Genomic DNA, 23,349 nt, shown 5'->3' on the forward strand with positions numbered 1-23,349 from the left:
CATCAATTTAAGATTACAGTGACTTCTTGAGCAAGACTGGTGCCGCTGGTTGGTGGCGAGACAGTGGCACATCTAGTATCCTCCAACATTTGTAACACATTGATGAGATGTCAAAAGTGATGAGCAAAACCTTCATGTAAATAGAAATTATTTTTCATAGACCTGATGCAGCACTGATAAAGTTCATAATGGTTTCAGCTCTACAAGTATGTGTGCTGGTGTCCTCGTTTTGCACTCGGTGTCCAGTGTAACAAATGTGGTTGCGCGCCTTTTTTCGAACTTACCATGGTCCTTACATAATACTGGCACCAAACAGTACGTGAAATAATCGAAGTGTTCTACATAAGAGTGAAAGAAGAGGGATGAATTAGCCAGTTATCTATCGCAGTAAGCCATAATGAGCATAATTAACTTGTATCCACATTTAAAACATAATAAACATGAATCAGCTTGAACAATTGTGGGGGGTATGCATACAGATATGATATGCACCACATGTATTTACTTTTTTTATCTTTCCACTTTTCAATAAAATTCACTTGTGAATTTGCACTTGTCCTGTCTATCGATTCGCCTATTGTCCAAGCACTGCAAAGCACATAATAAGAAGTACGAATCCCTATCAACTCGCTCAAGCTTTCATTGTCACAAAATTTTTGTGTTCACGGTAACAGCAGCAAGTTTACAGCTATGCATCACCTTACATGGCAACATCGCAATGCATAAATCATGTGCCATACCTCAGCTCGGTCTCCTGTCGTTCTTGTTCCAAAAGCTCTTCCAAGTACTCTTCATCTTTCGATGCTTTCAACTGTTAAAAAAATAAAATAAAGCCAGGGTCTTGTTAACAGGCACACACATTTATATACACCTGCAAAACAGCTCTCCTTGCAGTTGTGTAAAAAAGTTTTGTGCAAATAAACCGTGAAGAAGGTTTCATGAAAGAGAAAGCTGCCATCCGTTTGATAGTGACATGAAGCTGCAGTAAAGACTTATGCACATATCTCAAAAAGAAAGCTTTGGAGCTATATGAAAAAACGGGCAATTTCACCCAGGAGCATCGAAAACAGCAGCAAAATAATAAATTGTGCAAAAGACGTTCATACAATATTTTATCAATATACAGAGCTGGCATAATGCAACACAGCACACAAAACTTCTACTCAGTAGCAAAAACCACGTGCAACATGATGCTGGTGCAGAGGGAGACTTTAGTTTGAGGCAGGAACAGAGGCCACAAATAAATGCAGTAGCGTCATGTCCCTTTACATAAGTGGGCAGAAGATAGGGTCCCGCAGAGACATAAAAATTATTTAGAACAGTTTTTTGCTATTTTCATATTGGGTGGTGTTAGAGCTGTTCATTAAGAGATTTATGGCCATGCCCATCTAATCAGAAGGGCTGGTCCAAATTCAGGAGTCCCCTGGGAAGATCGGGAGATTCGTATGCAGTGCGGTTGCAATTTGAGCCAAGTAACGATCTTACATTAAAAATGCTATCCAGATTGTCATTCGAAATAACTGCAGAAGACTCCTATTAAAAAAAATCTCTTAAATAAAATTGCTGCTTAAATGGAACCACTGCCCCTAAAATGTTTGGTTTCAGACTTGAATATTATACTCTGTTACACATTTTCCTGGTCCCTTCAGATTTTGTTTAAACTGAGTCTTTTGTACTCCCAAGAGAAAATAGACTGATGATGACTGTGGGTTATAATATGCAAATAATGAATAGTGATTGCTATATTGCAATATCATACAGTGAATAAGTACAAAATAAGAAAATGGCTTTACCATGTGCCGATGTATGCCTATGTTATTTACTCAAATTATAATTGCATTCTTGATTTCTATCATTCAAACCTTTTCTCATTAACTCTTTTATTTGATGACTTCCTTCACAGTTATCATGGAAGTGAGTGACAAGAGCAAAGGCACGTTTACACTTGAGAGACATGACATTTCTACATCGATTTTGGTCTTCGGGCTGTCATAGGGAGTGTCTTTTGTCTTGTTGTATGTTTATGTACACTGCAAAGACACAAACAGTCCGCCGGTGGTCTCGCGAAGACTCCGCCCACGCCTTGTCGTGCTCGCAGTTTTTCGTTGGCCAACTGTAGTCACATTGGAGGCACACGCAGCGACACTGACTAAACTTGCACCCCTGCGCCTCATTTTCAGCCAAACTCACTGCTGTGCCATTGTCACCAGAAACCACAATGACGAGGGATGGGGTGGTTAGACGCAATAGGAAAGAGAAGAAAAGACTTCAGTTGGGTGCTCAAGCTACCTATTCAGATGCCGCAGAAGCCTTGGAGAGGGCATTGTTAACTTCCCCAAGATTTCCTGCTTTGTGGGAAATCTTGGGGGCATATTGTGGGAAAATCTTTGTGGGAAAACAAAGACATTGGGCAAATTTTCGCTCAGCCGCAGATCCCCTGCAGACATGCCGATGACCGGTCTGCGGATGCGTTTTGCTAGTGTTTTCGGTCTGTCATCATATTACATTACGATGAAATGCCGTCTTTTGAGGTGGCGGCGGGCGATTCGTCAGCAAATGGTTTGCGCCTGCCTCGTGTTTTCGTCGGGGTCATGTCAGTATCGTGCTGGTCTAGAGTAAATGCGCCTTTATGAGAACAATACACATTCGCCATATCACAAGGCACCATGTAATGTTACATTTACTGTATTTATAAACATGGCACAAGCAGAACAAACATGCACCCTCGCGAAGAGGCATCGGAACAAACGACACCACGTCGTGTGCAATGCACCCATGCAACCCCTGCATCTTCTTATGTTACCCATAACTTCACAACAAAGTGCTGTGCTTTGCTGTCACCGACATGGTACAGGATTTCATGACGCATTTGACTTCTGAAGCCCCTAGCACTGTCTGATGTTACCTGATCATCTGATCTTTGCAATAAGTTCCTATCCCCCACTTTTTTTTATGTCATTCTGGTTTCAAACTTTTAAATTAAGTAAGCATTGATTGCAATTGCTTACACTCATGAAGTGGATCAACAGAGTTTGTAAAGTAAGCGAGCACTTCACTGGCAGTGTTAGTGCCACATTGAGAGTTTTTTGCCCCATAGGCAGTCTACAAGTTATGTAGCAACAGCAACTCGGAAAGCTGCATACAATGTGAACTTTGTAGGCTCACGCGAATATTCGAATCCTTCAATTATTTGAACAAATACTAATGTATTAAAATTTAAATTATTGGAAATTTCGAAATGAAGAAACAAACAAGTTTTTCTCTGCATGAAACGCACTGCAAAGGTCGTTTCCCTGAAGTGAAAAAATACTATACCATAAAAACACTTGTGTAGGGGAAATCCATACTGTCCCGAATCCCCACTTCAAGGTTAAATGAACATGTTACTGCCACATCGATCCATCATTTCTTCATTAAAAGCTTGTTATACCGGTTTACAAGTTCCAAGTATATTAAATTTTGTTATGCAACATGGTTTAGTGGTTATCACTCGCATTCTACCGAAAGTCAGACCCTGCTACTATTGAAAGTTGCTTCCACTTCTTTTGAACCAAGTAGAACGACATTTGTACATGCCTTGTTTAAATTTTAAAAAATGTTGTGGAGGTTAATTGGATCATAACAAATATGCTGATTTTCTTTTATAAAATGTGATATACACTATTCAAATAAAATTCAAAATTATTCAACCAAATAATTATTCGTTCCAAATTTGCTTCGAACCTGAAATTTGCTATTCGCACCAGCCTGGAGTTTTGTAATACTTATGATGTAAGGATACGGATGTCCGATTGAGCTCTATTATTTCTTTTCTTTTTGCCACTTATCCCAAATAACTGTTCTCAGCACAGTGTGTTTTCAGCTATATCATTCTGATAAAGTGTAGATAGTGCATATGTGATACCAAAATGGGTGGTTTCCAAGGTCATGATCATCATTATCAGCCTGACTACGCAGGGCAAAGGCCTCTCCCATGTACCACGAAGTGACCCGGTCTTGTGCTTTCTTCTTCCACTTGATACTTGCAAACTTTTTAATCTCATCGGCCCACCTAACTTTGTCTCCCCCTCGTGCGTTAGCCTTCTCTGGGAATCCAGTCAGTTACACTAAATGACCCGTGATTATCCTTCCTACACGCTACATGCCCAAGCCATGTCTCTTTCGTCTTCTTGATTTCAACAACGATATCCTTGACCCCACTTTATACCCTGACCCACCCTGATCTCTTCCTGTCTCCAAGGTTACATTGATCATTTTCCTTTCTATCGCTCACTGCGTAGTCCTCAATTTAAGCTGAACCCTTTTTGTAAGCCGCCAGGTTTCCGCTCTATAGGTAAGTACTGGCAAAATGCAGCTGTTTTATACCTTCCTCTTAAGGGTTAGTGGTAGATTACCATTCATGATTTGAGAATGTTTTACCAATGCGAACTATCCGATCCTTATTTTTCTAGTTGCTTCACTCTCATGGTTCAGTTCAGCGGTTGCTACCTGTCCTAAGTAGACATTATCATTTACAACTTCCAGCATCACTCCAGCTATCGTAAAGTGATATGTTCTGTCAAGACTTTTACACATTAGTTTTATGCATATTAATTTTCAGACCTACTCTTCTGCTTTCAGTGTCCAGTTCTGTAATATTTATCTACTTCTGCAAACCCTCCCCATGTGTGCCAGGCATTCTGCTAAATGAACTAGAAATTTCATCACAAGGGATTCTTTGGTTATGCCAGCAATGACCATTATAGGGAGTGTTACCTGTAAATTGGTTCAAGTCTCAACACTACTAGTTCCTCTCTAGAAAATCTTAGCTCATATAATAGCGCACCCCCCCCCCTTCCGTCTGCATGCACTTTTTACGGGAAGAAAGCATAAGCATGATGTGAATAAACAGATAGTAATAGAGTGAACTCCTTTTAAGACGTACTTTAAGACGAATTTTCACTTAAGACGAACAACACGGGAGTGTTTGTTTGGCTTCCCGTAGACTCAATGCAAGAAAAATCTGCTGAAGATGAACCGCGTAACAGACCTCTTCTGTTAAGACCAACTCTCACAGCGACCAACAACGACGAACGGAGGGGATTCTGCACAACGAACATCATAGTCTTGAGGGGGCATCCAGGCAAACAAGAGAAAGCAAAAACAAAAGAAAGCAAAAACAAAAGAACTTCCTGGTACGAAAACTCAAAGGATATCGAAAGATAACTGCCATGTTGACTGATAAAGCGAGATAACTGGAAGAGAAAGGTCAGCGCATAAAGCTGGTATCTTCCTCACCGCTAGCCTGTAAGTGGACAAAGAGCCGGCTTTAAGCAAAGAAAGCAACAAAAAGCGTTCATCCTTTCGTATTCTCCTCGCGTTCTTCAGTTGACAACGGAAGAACACAGGAGCTTGGCTAGAGCGGAAAATGCAAGGAAAGGGGGGGGTGAAGAAAAGCCAAATGAAAGTAAAAACGGGAATGAGTATTACCTGTACATCATAATCACATGAAACCGAAACCACATATGTGGCACTATTATAGTACTCCCATCAGAGGAGTCAGATGCATTGTTAATGTCATCACACAATGGCACCGAGCCATGTTTGGGTCAGTTTGCATTGTTTTGCATCGGGCCTGTGCACATCATATCTGTTCCCAGCGAAATTCCGCAAACTGTGATGCACCATTTTCATTATGAAAGTGCACAACAAAGGAACGTTATTTTGCGCACTAAATATAGCTGCGATGTGTCTTTCTTGTGTGGCCGAGGCTTGCCATCGTTAGTAGTGTAAACGGAGATCTTCAGCTGCATGTCGTTCAGGGAAAGCTACTGCCAGCTGAAAATTGGGAAATATCCGAACCTCAAAAAAAAAAAAAAAACCTTGAAGACTTTAATAAGCAACTTGGCGTATATTACGTTTGTCAAGGTCGCGATATGCAATGAAAGCGTATCCAAAAGTGATAGCAAATCCAGTAAAACAGCCTCTTGAAAGGTGACCAGCCAGAAGGATAAATTTTCCATTCTTTGAAGAAAAATTGTGCTCGTCTTCCCTTTATATCTTTTTCAAGTCTACAAAACAGGGTTGTGCTACAGTTTTATTGTTAAAATGTGGTACAATTTATTCCTGAGCATATTTATTATGAAGTTGTGAAATCGAGTACTCGTTAGAATACTCTAGTTGACAGCATTGCTTTTATCAAGCTGAGCCAAATGAATGCTTTTTCTTACACCTTTCCTTCACATTGTAACGATATACTTCATTCAGTGTTTTCAAGCAACATATTTAGGTGTACTTGGCATGTTAGCATTTGGTTTTCGGGGGCACTTCTGATAAGACCAACTCCTGATAAGACGAACAAATGATCGTGGTCCCTTGCAGTTCGCCTTTAAGGTAGTCTACTGTATACCACTGCAAAAACCAGTATGTAGGTCAAGCTGAAACATAGCTCTCAAGCAGGGCTCAAGCCAAGCATGAGACAGGGCTCGAACTGTATCTTTCTGAAACTTTGCAATCTATTAGAAAGCATTTGCAATGTGCGCTCATAGGTCTTAAGCCTAAAGGCATATGTTAACGGAACACCTTTAATCTGGATTTCATTTCACTTGAAGGTCACCCATAGTTATCACGAATACAGCTCTAGTGCAAACACCACAACATTCTTGATTTCTACATGTCTTGATTCCATTCTTTTGCATAATCCACCAGAGAAGGTTTCCCTTAGACACTTCAAACTGACAATGTGCAGCCAGATTCCCACGTGCCTTTGTGAACTTGATCGCTGTTTTATTATATGCTATAATGAACAGTCATTAGCCTCCTCTCATTTTCCCAGAAATGTAAAAAGCATGCAGCTCGGAGCTGAAATAGGTTGACAGGAGAACAATAAAAACACACGATGGGGCCACGCTATGCCACAAGGCTAATAGTAAATAAAGCAACACTTATGGTTGTCATATAACCAAGAACAGTCCATAGTTCCAAGACTTCCAAAGCTGTCCTGCCAGTAACAAGTATACAAGATGGGGCCATAGTTTATATCATGTTTTGTTTTGCTATCTATAGCCTGGTTTGTATTATAAATGTGTGATGCACTGAATGATCAGGTGTTTGCTGAGCAAGCATGACATAGTTCCTGCAGAAGCTTGAGCTCACTAAAAAGCATTCTTAGCAAAGGAAACCAGTCAACAAAACACACCCATGCAAACAATGCCTGACAGATATGCTCTCTGAGCTTGAGGGCACGCAAGCCATGACTGATTACCTTTCCTTTCTGTATTTGAGCCTTATTTTCCCTTTTGTATTGCTCAACTTTCCGTCGTGTGGCCTCGACATCGATTTCATTGGCAAGGTTGTAAATTATGGTTTCAACTTCCTCAAGGTAGTCGTTGTAAGCCCGCAGTGTCTCGAAGTCCTCCTCACGCTTGTTGTAGTCCTGAAAAACCAAATTAAGAGCATCACATATTATTGACATCAAAAGTGTTAGAGAACACCATTTTTGCCTTTTACTTCATGACAACAGAGTTCAAAAGTCAAACTAAACACAAAGAGAAAATGTATTCAACGACGAAATTTACCAAAATGCAACACAAGTCCTCACAAGTAAACACTAAAATTCTATCATATTATTATACTTAGACCATACCTTTGTTTTTAGCACAGTTAGTGCTGTAGAGTAGGGTGCTGTTGATTAAATTATGAAAAGCTCTTCAAAATAAATGAAAGTAGCAAACAAAGTTTACTTATACAACTTACTCTCCCAGTTCAGATTACATGGACGTCTAGCCTACGAGAACACTGACAGCCACATAAATTAATGAAGGAATGTGGTTTCATAGCTAGTTAGTCAGCATGGGTTTGTCCTCACTTTCACAGTACACATGACTGAAACCTAGCACACTATATTGCAGCATTAACATGATTTAGCTTGTATTAGTGCGGCACATATAAAAATAGACATGACACAGACTTATTAAAGAGAAAGGTAGGCGCTAATGTGTCAAGCTAATACTAGCTAACTTCATGGCTGACCAATTTGCCCGTGCTTCAACAGTTCTTATTAATGAGACATAAGCCCTCTTTACGATTGCTAATGAGTACATTTATGAAATATTGTACCAATGTAACCAATAATCACTACAGTCATCAAGAAGAAACATTTGTCACACAGTGAACTTATGCTGACTATACTTGTCCTATCGCATATAGTACAATCGAATCCCTTTAAGACACTGATAATAAGGGACACCAGTGTGCCTGCTTTGAAGTAGAGGTCGATAAGAGAATGCATATGGGGTAACCTGCTTATAAAGACACCTCATGTAAAAGACGAAAATCGCTCCCAAGTGCATGTCTCTTATATAAGGGTTAAACTGTAGTGGTAATTCCTTACACCAGATGGACACATGCATCTATGTTGTGCCATTTGGGTCTCACCTTCTCTTACATTGGCACCTTTCAAAATCCCAAATACAACATGACTGCCTCCTCACCATATGTGAATGAAAGCGTGGTGTGCAGTGTTTTGATGACCGGTCTGTATAGTCATGCTTTCTGACACACGATAGACACACGTCCATGTTGTGCAATAAGTCTCTCATTGTTTTTTATTGCCATAGAGTGATGCCTTCCCCAAAATTTATACCCAATTTTTTAAATCAGCCTTGTAGAATTGAAACTAGTGTGCCATTTTGTTCAGAAAGAACAGCTCTTCAAGCTGAGCTGAAAATAAATAAGTAAATAAAAAAATTCTGACAAGCTTGGTACACTATTTTTCTCACGGTCATAAAAAGCTTATAAGCTTGGTACAATGTCCTCTTTGTAACGGTCAGGAAAGAGTTGCAGAGTAGAATGCCACGACTGTACCTTTCTTTCAGAGGCTGCCATTTATCTCAGATATGTAAAACATACCAAGTGACCAGACTTCCACTTTTGCTTTCATCTTGCATGTACACCGATAATCAAGGCACCTGGTACCAACAGTGAAATAAATGACCGAGCAGCATGGGGACTGTGGGCACTGTGCAGCAGCTTGGCTCTCCGTATAGTTTTACTTCATCCAAGCCAAGAAGTGCGATGTGTCTTTATAATTTTCGAGCCAACTGACAAAGATAATCAAAATAAGGTAACACAAAGATAATGAAGTTTACCGCTAAATGTGAGTTTACAGAATGAATCCCAGTTGCAAGGTCTGGGCTGCAGCTTCTCGGGTTGGAACTTCAGTGGGGGTGAAATGCAAAAAGTTATGTGATGGCACATTGATAAAAATTAACACAGAGTCTTGCACACAGAAGAAAAAAAATGCAATGTTTTTGCATTGGCCATTATCGGAATGTGGTAGCTGTGATTCAAGCTAAAACAAAAAGCTTCCTCAGCTAGAACAAACTAAAATGTCAGTGAGCACCCGTTCACCCATGTGAATGGGTTCCAAGTCCACTACATGAGCGCGTGAACAGCTCATTGTCATTTCAAGCTTACATCATGTTGCCAAGTCGGGACAACCCGGTTTCTTTTTCCTTTCTCCCATTCCATCCAGGTCTTTCTTTTTCTAATTCTGCGCAGAAATGTTGGAGTGTAGCGTTCAAAATGTAAGGAGTCAGTTTAGCAAGAATGCCATCACATGTGGCTGAAACCCAAGGAGATAAGGTTCCGTCCTGCCTTAGCAGCACATGGTTGATGCTACCTGTAGTATGTAGTGAACTGGTGCTCTTTTCAGTTAGCCAAGTGGCACTTTGTCTTTTTGCCCACTTTTCTTTCTTCAGGTATACATTACAATTAGTTCTAATAACATCCCCTATACTTTCCTTGACATGATTGCTTGTTAGATCTCATTAAAAATTGTGTCTAACAAAGAAAGCCAGCCATTACGCAAACACTTCTTTCTTTCATTCGTAGCGAGGCTCTCGTTCTAGCAGACTTGATGCCTTCAGGTCGTATACAAGAGATCATTGGTCATATGCCAGCTCATAATAAGTTCACGTGCTACCTGATGCCAAACAGGCAGATAACGAGTAATCCACACTCACTGTCATGGCTACAAGTAATGCTGACTTACACTCCCATGTTTAATGCACATATATACCCCATAAAGTGGACGGGGGATAGCCGCCATGGTAGCTCAGTTGGTAGAGCATTGGATGCGTTATTCGAAGGTCGCAGGTTCAGTCCCTGCCCACGACAAGTGATCTTTTCGTCCACTTTTCTTTCTTCAGATATACATTACAATTACTTCTAATAACGATCCCTATACTTTTCTTGCCATGATTGCCTGTTAGATCCCATTAAAAACTCTGTTTTTATGACACAAGAAAGCTTTTGATGGTTTATGAAGTGGCTACATGCAAAATAAAAAGCCTTAGAACTCCAAGCTTATATCTTTCATGTCACGTCTTTCAACCTATGAAAATTCACTCTTTTATTTATCCATGAGAATGATCAAGTCTTAGGTTTAATGTTGTGAAGAGAAAGATATCAAATCCAACCACAGTAAGCAATCTGTACTTTGCCATCTAAGAAAACAATATCAAGAGAAGAAAGATGAACACATACCTTGAGTATCTTCCGTCGTATGTCCACCTCCTTCTCCACCTTAGAATCTTCAAAAATTTGCAGCCGAAAATTGCCTGCAAGTTGTGTAAGTAGTTATACACGTTGGCTGCAGACAAACACAGCATGAGCTTTATGTGGCAGTGCTCGAATGATGGGTTATACACACTTTAAGCTGTCGTTGAACAGAATTATAGCAAAAATTTATTGTTGTTAACATTGTTACATGGAAGCTGTAACCAGTACCACTGACATCCAAAGAGAAGTTTGATTTAAAGGGGCCCTGCAACGCTTTTCCAAGTAGCCACAGAATGGCTTTTCTACAGGAGCTTACTGCCTCACGAATTCACCGCCACAAAAACTTTCAGAATCTGTCCAGTACGAGCGCAGTTACAAAAATTAGTCACACGCAGCCATTGAATTCTCTCTTCTCTTGTCCCGACGAAAGCGCTGGAAGCTAAGCAGGGAAGTATTGAACGGGAGAAGAAACGACACATGTACCTCATCACCTTCAACACTTTTGGATAGTTTTTTTTTCTCTTTGCATGCTGGGTTTTTCAGATCAATCGCGCGTGAACGTGTGGACAAGTCGCGGCCTCCTGTAGCAGCCCTGGCATCGACCAAGCACGTCATGCTCAAATAAGCCAATGGCTGATACTTGGCCTGCGATGCAGTAATTTTAGAGCCTGTAGCGTCATTCGTCAAGAGAAGACAAAGCAATCTTTAACGACTTGGAGAGTTTACTGCACATTCCAGGCCATGTACTATACTATAATATTTGGCACATGTGTTCTCGGCAGCCTTGACTACCACTCTGCAGCATTTTTTTACCATGCTCAAAGAGTGTTGCACGGCCCTTCTAAGTGGGATTTATGAGGCCAGTTGAAACAACTCAATTGATTAGATGGTAACACCCACATGTACTGCAAGTGCACCTTTGTCGCAATACTAATGACCATGAATTTATGTGCCAAACAAATGGCCTGTGTGGTCACCACTGATGACCAAAAAGGTAAGCCCGACTTTGATGCTTACATCACAGCAGTGATTGCAATGGCTGCAGCCTCTGTTTCACTCAAGAACAATCAGTGTGTTGAAAACAAGTCATCTTATTGCCACGTATAGTCATAGTCATCACCGCAAGACAGCGAGAGAGAAGGCTTTCAACAAGATTACGACGACGTACCCCTTAGAACCCATACATTAGACAAGTGTACTGCCCTATATTATACCAGTACCATATATTATGCCATATATTATGCCACATATTATACCAATTTCAAATCTTTGCAATTGCAGCCTATCTTATGGTTACGTAATCGCAAGAACAGCTAAACCTGGAAACAATAAAAAATTTGTAGATATAAATATAGGCGATTTTTCGCTTTCTAGGATAACCAGGATGTGTAATAGGATAACTTGCTAAATGTAAAAAGACTGACCTCTTCTCAAAGGCACGTTGCATTGCGGACAGGCCCCTGAACCTTTAACAAAGAGAAGCTCAACACAGTTCTCACAGAGGGCATGGCCACAGACATTGACCAGAAGTCGCAGTGAAGGGTTGCGATACTTTGTTGTCCGGCATCGTGGACATGCCAGATCATCCATAGCTGCAAGTGAAACAGTTCAAAACAGAATCAATGATACATTGTAGTGTCAAGAGAAAAGATGTACACAGTAAGCCATATAAAACTGATATGCATACAATGTTTTAGTTTAAACTTTCTAACATGGCATGTGGCAATTAAGACAATCAATTAAAGCACACTTCCCCTTTTCGCACAATGCATGTCACCAAAGGTCCTGCTGAGGTATTTTTTTCATAGGTTGCACATGAATGGGCAGTTTCATTGGAGTAAAAACAAGAGGAAAAAGCCTCACAAGCTTTTACCAGATTAACGCTGATAACAAGAGCACAAAAATTTCAATGCTGCCATGATACTCAAAAGGGTAGGTAATATTTTGCGACCTGTGACGTGACGGTGATTATAACGTAACTATGTGACGTTTTTTGCATCATTCGTCCCCGACGGCAAAAGACAGTGAAATTGCCCATTTGATTGAGGTGTCTAAGGTTGTCGCCTTGAAAATTGTCTGGGTTAACATACCAAAACCATGCTATGATTATGATGGACGCCTTGGGGCAAGATTACTCGCACCAAAATCCTGTAAAATCGAAGTAAACGGGCCTCTAGCGTTTCCCCTCCATCGAGGTGCGCGTCACGGCCGAGATTAAATCCCGCGACCTTCGGGGCAGTAATTGAGCACCATGACCACTATATGCCACCGTGGCACCCGCAGAAGAAAAGCTGTAACGCAGTGAAGTAACCATAATGTCAGCGAACATTCACCGTGGCATATGGACGTCAGACTATAGAATCTTGTGGACATGCAGCGCCACCTGTCGACGCAGTTTTGGGTAAACCAAAGCCTGACTCCCTCGCACAGTTTGCTGCGCAACCAGCTGCAACTACAGCGTACGAAACAACGATTGAGCTAAATATTAGGTGTTTTTGCATATTCAAGACTTAGAAAAAGAGCTACGAATTTCTCTCCGCTAGTGGGCTGCGTCAACGAACCGCCCTGAAGTGCTTGCTGGTTCACTTGCCTGAATGATGCCGAAAACAACAGCAGACGCAACAGCTCCGCGCTCTACGAAAAAAGAACCCAGTCGATGCTACTAATGCATTGTGAATTGCTATGGACATAAAGGACTTCAGTTTTACTGATTTCCGCAGCTTTTGCAAAGCAGAACGGCGAGCGCGCTAGATACAGGTTGTTGCGAACGTGTTACGTGAGCGAATTACTCCGTTCTTTACAGCCGTTCGCATGAAAAAGTGTGATAATGTAGGTCCCCTGTTATTGTTTTGAGTAGCTTTGATGGAGAACCGTGGTAACTTTGATTATCAAGCTTAACAGAGCTTCTGACTGCAGTGCGCGCCGTGCAGCTGTAGACAGGTGAAGCGCGCGATAAACATCGCACACGCCGTGGCCACCGACATTTTGAAGTTGCACAGCATTGCATCTGAGGGTTTTGAAGGCTCTGAGTTCTGGCTTTAACCAGGAAATGCAAACACGTACGTCACAAAGGTAAATCGCCAAATGACCGTGACACCACAATCACTTTTTTCTTGCCGTTGGGTCTCCGTGATTGCCGGAGCTATCCTATAGGCCTCGGTTTCGCCTTTTGTTGTACACCAAGAAAGTGGACACGCATGTATCCCCATTTGCAGTATATACAAACGGATGACAACCGTCAACAGAACATTCTAGCATGCGTAATCATCATCATCATCAGCAGCAGCAGCCTGACTACATCCACTGCAGGACAAAGGCCTCTCCCATGTTCCGCCAGTTAACCCGGTCATGTGCTTGCTGCTGCCAATTTATACCCACAAACTTCTTAATCTCATCTGCCCACCTAACGTTCTGTCTCCCCCTAACCCGCTTCCCTTCTCTGGGAATCCAGTTAGTTAACCTTAATGACCAGCGGTTATCCTGTCTACATGCTACATGCCCGGCCCATGTCCATTTCCTCTTCTTTATTTCAACTATGATATCCTTAACCCCCGTTTGTCCCCTAATCCACTCTGCTTTCTTCTTGTCTCTTAAGGTTACGCCTACCATTTTTCTTTCCATTGCTCGCTGCGTCGTCCTCAATTTAAGCTGAACCCTCTTTGTAAGTCTCCAGGTTTCTGCTCCGTAGCTAAGTACCCGCAAGATACAGTTGTTATATACCTTCCTCTTGAGGGATAGTGGCAATCTACCTGTCATAATTCGAGAGTGCTTGCCGAATGTGCTCCACCCCATTCTTATTCTTCTAGTAACTTCGATCTCGTGGTTTGGCTCTGCGGTTATTACCTGCCCTAAGTAGACATAGTCCTTTACAACTTCAAGTGCACTATTACCTATCTCGAAGCACTGCTCCTTTCCGGGGTTGTTGTACATTACTTTCGTTTTCTGTAGATTAATCTTAAGACCCACCTTTCTGCTCTCCTTGTCTAACTCCGTAATCATGAGTTGCGATTCGTCCCCTGTGTTACTCAGCAATGCAATGTCATCGGCGAAGCGCAGGTTACTAAGGTATTCTCCATTAACTCTTATCCCTAACTGTTCCCATTCTAGGCTTCTGAAAACCTCCTGTAAGCACGCGGTAAATAGCATTGGGGAGATTGTGTCCCCCTGCCTTACACCCTTCTTGATTGGTATTCTGTTGCTTTTTTTATGAAGCACTATGGTAGCAATTGATCCCCTCTAGATTTCTTCCAGAATGTTTATATATACTTCATCTACGCCCTGATTCCGCAGTGTCTGACTGCATGACGGCTGATATTTCTACTGAATCAAACGCCTTCTCGTAATCTATGAAGGCTATTTATAGTGGTTAGTTATACTCTGAGCATTTCTCTATTACCTGATTGATAATATGAATGCGGTCAATTGTTGAGTAGCCTGTTCAAAATTCTGCTTGTTCCTTTGGTTGATTGAATTCTAATGTTTTCTTTACTCTGTTAGCAATTACCCTTGTAAATAGCTTGTATACTACAGAGAGCAAGCTGATCGGCCTGTAATTCTTCAAGTTCTTGTCATCTCCTTTCTTATGTATTAAGATGATGGAGAGCATGATGATGGTGACCTTTGGAGAGCATACAAGGAGGCAAAGCTGCTGGTGAGGATCAGGTAACATCAGATCTGCTGAAAGATGGAGGACAGATTGTGTTAGAAAAACTAGGCACCCTGTTTACCAGGTGTCCCCTGACGGGAAGAGTACCAGAGTCTTGTAAGAATGCATGCGTAATAAAACAGGTCAACACACAGGAAGCTAGAAATCAATGGAGAATGCAGTTGAAAAGGCAAAAATCATTAGGGCTATTCGTGCCGGATAAAGCAAGCTTCGTAACATTGATCGTAAGACAGATTGCTCGTGTTTGCACTTCATCGCTTTGGCATCATGTGTATGCCCAAGTTTAATGCATTTAGGCATTACAGAACGAGCATCAGAGTGCTTGCCTCGAACTCTTTGTCATGCGATGCTTGCTTGCACTTAATGTGCCAGTTGCAGTACACCGAAATAACTGAAACATATTTCGCATTGCACCCACAGTTCCTTTTGATGAACTCTCTACATTTCTGAAACGAGGTTGGATTGAAGAAAAAAGCTTGCCAGGTCCATGATTTACAGAAAACCGCACCTCAAGACTAACGAAAGAGGAGGGCCTACGCACGTTTGCTTGCGGACGGCTCGCTTTGCACAACCCATTTATGGCCGGCGCGTCGATGGGAGCGCTGGTGGCGGCGTTTTTCGCAGCGCCGCCTGGGCAGAGTCTCACGTCTTTTGTGTAATAAACTGCCGGTGAACTTTTAGCGGGCTAAATATTTTTTGCGTTCTAGTAAGCACGTTCTTAAAAACGACGAATCAGCAGTTTTCTTTCTTCCTGTGCACATTTTTTTTACACATGTACAGCAAACGTAGCTTTAAACTTCATGTGCGGATGGTGTTCTCAAGCTCAAGTTTGGGATGTGTGGTGTTTTGAGCACATCGATGACGGAAGTGAATGCACGATGGTGTGTGCGGGCGTTTCGGCAAGCCCGAGTGCGCTTTTCATCAGGCAGCGTTAGTTTCGTAAGTCTTAATATAAGGCTGACCACAATTTTGTTTTGGAACATTCGATCTCTCATTTCTGTCATTGCAAGAAAACGTAAACAATGTCAAGACGCGCGAAAACACAACCGAGTGATAACCGGAGCGAAACCAACCTGAACTTAGCGTTTGACTCAATTTACACAGAGATAGTTCGGTGATCTTCTTGCGAACTAGTTGCTCATCCCCATCACTCAATATTACTCCACTCGCAACAAGCGGGAACACAATCGTTTACTGCGTTACTCTGTATCATCATTCTGCATGGCGTACATGTGTTCGTCAGCGATTGAAGTTCGAAAACTCTCAGTTTTCACAAGCAGCGCGGTCACATACATTCGAATATACTAAAGATGGTTACTGCCAAACACCACCAATCGGTTGAAGGCAAAAACAAGATACTTTTACCTGTTTACGCAGCGCTTTATACACTGAATGACGAATAATGACCCACAGTACCACGGAAATTGCGCGAAACACGGTCAGACATGACATACGCGATGTTTATATCGTTAGTTCCAATTTCGGGAAAGAGCAATGAAAGTAGTATAAAGAACAAAACCGCAGCGGCTAAAGATGTAAACGAAGAATTGCACGTAATAAGTATTTGTGCTTTTTTTATGCTTTATATGCAACCGCGAAAGTATTGGGTGCTTGTTTTATTATAAATTCAATAGGATACTTCACATCGCCGATGCTATGTGTCGTTACATGCGCTTCTTCAGACTTTCGCGTGTCGCTGCTTGTGCCATGCATGGACGCTTGAGCAAAATTCTGTCAAATTGAGGTTGTTTTCTGCCTTCCAGCCGGGCTTCCTCATGGCGATCACCCTGTACAACTTGTTTGAAGCTGCGCTACTATGTATCAATGCCATCGCCGTGCTGCACGAGAAACGATTTCTGGAGAAGAGTAAGAAAATTTGTTGTATCGTTGATCAGCAGTGTGATGTGAAACATTTGTGCAATGTAAGACAGTCTTCTGGAAGCTAATTTCCTTTTTTTCTTTCAGTAAACTGGGGCAGAGAGCAAGCCGCACATGGGTTCGAGCCTGGTGCTAAGTCGCAGATAATTAACCTGATTCATTCTGTGCGGACGGTTATGAGGAGTAAGTTGCTTCACCGTTTTGATGATCTCATATTGTGCTTGTAAAAACCACATTTTGATCCCTGTGCAAGGTAACTTCGATTGACGCTGCGATATAGAGAACATTACCTAGCAGCCGTGAAATGACCACAAGGACATAATCCCTAGTAGGAAGACGTAAGCAACGTTCATGTAAGGTTAGGCGTTGGCTGAATTTGCTCAATGTTTTCTCTGGTTCTCGGTGTGCTATTTCAGCGCTGTTGGAATGACTTTCGTTTGTTTTGCAGTTGTTTTGAGCTAGTGTTTTATAATGAAACTTTACACGCTTATTGTGTTGTAGCGACTGTTCTTAAACCTCATAGGCTGTGCGTAATATGGAACACATTTTCTTTTTCAGTACCTCTAATCTTCATCAATGCCTTGATCATCATTTTCAAGCTACTCTTTGGGTGAATAATGGCTTCGATGGGCGCTGCGCCTTCCTTTCGTACAAATGCAATTCGCTGTACATGTGTGCTTGTCAGGTGAATAAAATTTCTGGCTATATTTTGTATCTAATGGGGCCGATTTCCTTTCTGGTAAAAGCCTGGGGGTAGGTCCCAACTGACGTTTTGCATTGAAACGCAATTTTTTTCGTTCTTGTGTTACATAAAAGTTCGGTTCTTTGTGTATGTGTTGGTGTGTGTGCGCATACATGTGCAAAAAGTAAAAATAAGGTGGGTGGTGCTTCAACCTCCCAAACCACTCTCCTGGCTACACCACTGTATTGGAACATTGTTGCAGTAACCTGCAGTTCAGAAGAAACTCGAAATAGCTGCATATTTGTGGTAGCTAAAAGGGATGGCATGCTGGCAGGTGCCTCTGCATATTGTTTCCACACTTTCCTCGCAACCTCATGCAATTTCTGAAGTTTTCCCTATTATTGTAAATGAATATTGTCATATAACTAAAGCCTCGGCCCATGGCCATTTATTGGTAAATCTTCTCAAATAGGACAGTGGCAATCTTTAGTGGGTGTTGTAGCACATGCTGCACTTTTTTTTTAAACAATCGAGGAACACATTGCTTCCAGCTTTTCTGAAGTCTACTGGTGGACAACAGATGAGCCAACAAAAGTGATGTGATGACTGCTTAGTTTGTAATTCTTCTGTCTGATGGTACAACCCATTGTTATTCGTGAATGGACAAGCATTGATCAGTAGGTGAGGATATAACTTGAAACCAAATTAACTAATATGCATTTTGAGTAGTTAACCTCTAGAGATACGCATGAGTATGAAACACTTGTTTAACATGAGGCAATTGTCGTGTGACGGCAGTAGGTGTCAGGCCGATTCTCACACCTTCCTACTTAGGTTCCCAGTGCCAGTTGTCGAATGAGGGCCTTTTTCGTGTCTCCTTTTCAGAGACTAGTGCAGATGCAGATACTATGACTCGTCTTTGGGTATCCTACCTTTCTCTAACAGACCACAATGCAACTGCTTCATACCCAATTAACCATGTCAGTGTTTTAGAAACCTTTGAGCTGTTTCTGTGGGTGGCACTAAAGAGAAAGACAAAAGTGCAATGTGCAAAGCCCTCAATTTTAGCAGGCAATTGTCGCTAGAGATGCCCATTCCCACTGTTGAACTTGATTTTCTAATTTCTGAACACGAAAAGGGGCAATCCATAGCTTAACTTCTTGTCACCGTCATTTTCTGTTCTACTTCAAATCCTTTCATATTCATGACCATTTCTTTATTCTTGTATTGAATTTAGTGAGTTAGAGTGCTCGTGGTCTCTTTCACTATGATGAGGAAAAGTTTTGAGATGAAGTGCACATGTTCGGATCTTCATGTGTATTGTAGATTTACACAGAACCTCTTCAGGAGGGTAAAGCTCTCGTGAAGCATTTATTTAAATGCTATTTGACCTAATGCAATATGTTGTACAGATGCCTTCATTGTCAACCTGCATGGATGATAATTTTGTACAGTGTACTTTATGAATTCAATCGTTGGTACGCTATGCCAAAACAGCATTTCTAGCAACTGCATATAATGAGGAGATGTAGTAAAATCACTGAAATGAAACGAGTGTTTGATGTACGCCAAAGAATAGTGGTTAGGTGAAGTACATGCAGAGAGATGTACAACAATAAAGTTGGATTTTTCTGCCCATTTCAGAGCTGCATATGTGACCTAATAAAAACTGGTGCCTTCATATCTCCTCGATGATGCTGAACAATGTGAAGCATGCACCTATGCCCACAAAAGACTATTTAGGGTTGATCTGAGAAGCATGCATGGAATTTTAACCTGATGGCTGGAGCGTTGGGCTCTAGTGCCAAGAGACTGCAGTTTGATGGCACCATCAGGCATGCAGTTAATATTTTTTTCTTTTTCTAACAGGTATGGTCAGCAGAGTCTTAAAGTTGGCAAAAAAACATATGTCTATTAGAAGCTATAAAAAATGAATAAAGTGTACCCTGTTGTATTTCTTCTACTCGGACATGTAGAAACACAATCACTGGTTCAGTTCTGTGGCATTCGAACGCGAACGTTCAACTTGTTTGCTTGCCTAGCATGCCTGGTAAATTTTAAGAACTTGCTGTTTTATATGGTCAAGCGAGCTGCTTGGTTAAACTATTACGTTTTTGCCACCTGTTAGTGACTAAAATAAACATAAAATGCACACTTCAGTCAATTCTTGTGGTTTTGTGTAATGCAACATGGTTAACCCTATATATTACCCCAGCATTATCAGATAGTTATGATAATTGTATGTAATTATACAGAATAATGAGCATATGCTTACATATACTCTTGTTTTTGATAAATATCTATGTTAATTGTATGTTTCTCACACATCTAGGAGGTTACATAAGATAATAGAAATGTTAAAGAAGCAGTTGCTGGTTGCCTGTTCATGATTGATAAGTAGTGGTCATTTGTGTGCACATGAGATGCTGGCTTGTAGGCATGCGCGTCGGCAGGATTTTGTCTGGGGGGGGGGGGGGGGACAAAAATCCGTGTTTGATTGCGATGGGGGAGGGTGGAATCGCTTGTGTAGAAGGGACAGTCCTGGAGTAGCTTAGGGAAGCAAGTGCCCCTTTTGCACCTTGCACCCTTCCCCAATGCTGAAGCCCGTGCTTGTAAGGTAAGCATGAAGATGTGGTTGAGAGTTCGACAGCTGTAGGATAAACAAACACAGCAGATTGTGCAACTGAGCTTTTAACTGTTGCCACAATAAATGGCGTTAATGTTTTGTTTTTTTTTCTCACAAGCTGGCCTAGTGCAACAAACCATTTAAAGTGGTCGTGAACCTTTTCAAATGATCAGCGAATGACTTCATTATAAAAGTGTATTGCCTCGCAAATCGACTGCCTGAAAATTCTCGAATTCATGAGATAGAAGAGTTACAGAGATTCGCCACGCGCGTTAAGCGTTTACACACTCTCCCCTCGTCGACGAGTACGCCGGACGCCTACAACTTTAGATGCGAAGCAGCTCTTTGACTAGCCTGTGTAATACTATCCCTCCGCACACCCGCACTGCACATGCTCTCGTCTCGTGCCGGCCGAGGAAGACACACAGGGTGCTATTCTAGACATTGTCAAATTTCGTAATGGCGCCATTTTAGGCCAATCAGAGAGGTCATAGCAGGCCGCTGTGCCATTCAGCATCGATCAGTGGTGGAATGTGACAACATGGTGGAATTCGACAGTGTGCAGAATTACGCCCTCGCAAAACCGTCGCTCCCCTTTCCTTCTCTCGCCTCGCAGGCAGCGTCTGCTAGTAAACACACACACAGAAAGAGAGAGACTGCTCGCGCTGTTTTACTTGGCTTTCGTTTGATGAGCGCCAGCGTCAACGTCGAAGAGTTAGCGCCCGCTGCTTCGCATATGCGTGTGGTTCCCTTTAGCGGAAGATGGCCCAATGTTTTGAGTGAAATTCTATGCTACAGAGGGCGGGCAAACACTGCAATGACACAGTGGAAAGCAGTTACGTCAGCACACGTGATAAAACGCGATCGCCCTCTGCCGTTGTAATTCGGCGCCAGCTCTGCGTAAATGTGTCTACTGTAGTGGCTACTGTGCAATGTTAGCAGCCTATGGAGCTCGGCGTTGATACATGGCGCCACCCCGTGGTAGTACACTGTACCCGTGGCAAGGAGCGCATTTGATGCATAGCGCGCAATTCCGCGTATAGTCCAGTCACAGCCGCTGGATGAAAAAGCGCACGGGTGGTCCAGTTATTGTGTCGATATGTGCCAGTTAATTGTGTCAGTCGTTATAGGCTGTCTTATTAGCGGAGCTGTTTAAGCCGACCGTTAGTACGGCCAGAGTGAGCAGAAAACCATAATCAACACGACCCTGCAAGTAAGCTCTCGTTCTCTTCATCTTGTGCTTCGCTCGCAGAACACGAGTGCCTATTTATTTGTCTTGCCTGGGATGCAATAACTGATGGGAGAAAGAATGAAGTTGAAAGAAAGAGACAGGGAAATAAATAGGCAGAGACAGATATAGAAAGAAACAGGCACGATAAGAAAAACAAAACTAAAACACAAACAAAGAGTGTCAGAAAGAAAAAAACGGGAAATAAAAAGAAAGAAAGAAAATATATGAAGGACGCAAACATAAATAAGCTTACAAAAGTGCGATATAAAAACTGAGAAGAAAAGAGAAACGAGGCAGGCCACCCAGCTACGCACCTCCTTCAGGCTTGACACCACCAGTGTGAACCGCTTTGAGTTCTTTTTCTAGAATATGGAGTTGCAGTAATTCAGTAAAACTTCACTTTGCGAGAAATGTAACTTTATTTAGCGAAGTAATATTACAAGCTGGATGGATATATCATGGGAATATGAATGTAAGAACGCCACGCATATTCTCGAAATCCTGATTTAGGCAAATTTCTTCAAATATGCTACCTTAATTGACGATAAAGCAAAGCATTGTCACTCTAAACGAAAAATGGAAAAACTTTCAAGGGTACCGTTGCTTCACTAGGCGCACACTGTGCAATGCTCTTTTCTGGTGGCATTTCACTGCAGAGCGAGTGATCGCCCTTGCAGCTGACCATGGTTCTAAGATGACTTTTATTAGGCCCGAGGACCCGGCAGCCGAAAGCTACGGTAAACTAAGAATGACGTAGCTCATACGCGACAACAATGAAGATGCATGAGGATGCATGGCCAACAAATGATGATTGTAATGATGTACAGATGAAGAGGATGGGTAAAGTACCATATATATATATATATATATATATATATATATATATATAATCGGTGAAAGAAGTGTATACCTAAGGGCTCGTTTTTTCGTGTTTTAACACAATATCAATGAGATCTAACAGACAGTAAATAAGAAGAAAGAAAAGTGGATGAAAAAATAACCAGCCGTGAGCAGGAATCGAACCTACGACCTTCGAATAACGCGTTCGATGCTCTCTCTCTCTCTCTCTCTCTCTCTCTCTCTCTCTCTCTCTCTATATATATATATATATATATATATATATATATATATATATATATATATATATATATATATATATGTATATATATATTGCCATCATTCCAGAACGAAGTGATGGCTCGCATCGTATGCCTATAGAGTCACGAGACGCTCTTCGTCTTCATATTCTTAGAAAGAGCAAAGTATTCGCCGAATTTTAAACATTCTGCGATAGCAAATACATGAAAATTCTGGACGGGGTTTTTGTCATTGGCATTGCTGTTATGTTCCATACAAAGTTTAAATCGATAGCATCGCCCCGTACACCGTATACGCGTGAGTAAAAGCTTGCAAGTGCTTGGGACGACTGTGGCTGAAGCAGAAATGAAAGGAACGGGTCATCTTCGTCGCACGAAGGGCGCTTGCGATAACATCGCTCCGCTTGCAAGGCCAGCGGTCGATTGCTCCCCAAGCAGAAAGGACGCGTCCCGGCTGTCTTTCCTCGAGCAAAGGAGTGGGATGGGGTGTCACGCTAGGGGAAAGGGGGTCTCGTCCCGCTCGAGTGACAAATGCAACATGCGAACATTGCAGGTGATGCTCCGTGCTCCCTACCGGGCTGCAGAAATCGGGAGCCTTTCGAAGACGATAGTCTTTCTTCGGGACCT

At 41.9% G+C, this 23,349-nt stretch overlaps 2 protein-coding genes across 3 annotated transcripts; one reads left to right on the plus strand and one right to left on the minus strand.

Annotated features, from left to right (window-relative positions):
* Positions 1-673: 673 nt before the first annotated feature.
* LOC142790217 (CDK-activating kinase assembly factor MAT1-like) lies at positions 674-16,688 on the minus strand. Its single transcript, XM_075885195.1, has 5 exons — positions 16,574-16,688; positions 11,967-12,134; positions 10,528-10,601; positions 7,244-7,414; positions 674-811 (listed from the first exon to the last, which is right to left on the minus strand). The coding sequence occupies exons 2-5, from the start codon at positions 12,130-12,132 to the stop codon at positions 728-730; spliced, it is 495 nt and encodes a 164-aa protein (XP_075741310.1). The 5' UTR covers positions 12,133-12,134; positions 16,574-16,688; the 3' UTR covers positions 674-727.
* Positions 16,689-16,873: 185 nt separating this feature from the next.
* Positions 16,874-19,712, plus strand: LOC119159549 (immediate early response 3-interacting protein 1). 2 transcript variants are annotated; one of them, XR_012889403.1, is made up of 4 exons: positions 16,874-17,074; positions 17,174-17,269; positions 17,645-17,771; positions 19,413-19,712. XR_012889403.1 is itself a non-coding variant. In XM_037412351.2 (3 exons), the coding sequence occupies exons 1-3, from the start codon at positions 16,984-16,986 to the stop codon at positions 17,698-17,700; spliced, it is 243 nt and encodes an 80-aa protein (XP_037268248.1). In that variant the 5' UTR covers positions 16,874-16,983; the 3' UTR covers positions 17,701-19,712. The 2 variants fall into 2 exon arrangements, 1 of the variants encoding a protein (XP_037268248.1); XM_037412351.2 differs by having other exon boundaries at positions 17,645-19,712.
* The last annotated feature ends 3,637 nt before the right edge of the window (positions 19,713-23,349 follow it).

This window comes from Rhipicephalus microplus, unplaced genomic scaffold (assembly GCF_043290135.1).
Source record: "Rhipicephalus microplus isolate Deutch F79 unplaced genomic scaffold, USDA_Rmic scaffold_83, whole genome shotgun sequence".
In the NCBI taxonomy this organism is placed as follows: domain Eukaryota; kingdom Metazoa; phylum Arthropoda; class Arachnida; order Ixodida; family Ixodidae; genus Rhipicephalus; species Rhipicephalus microplus.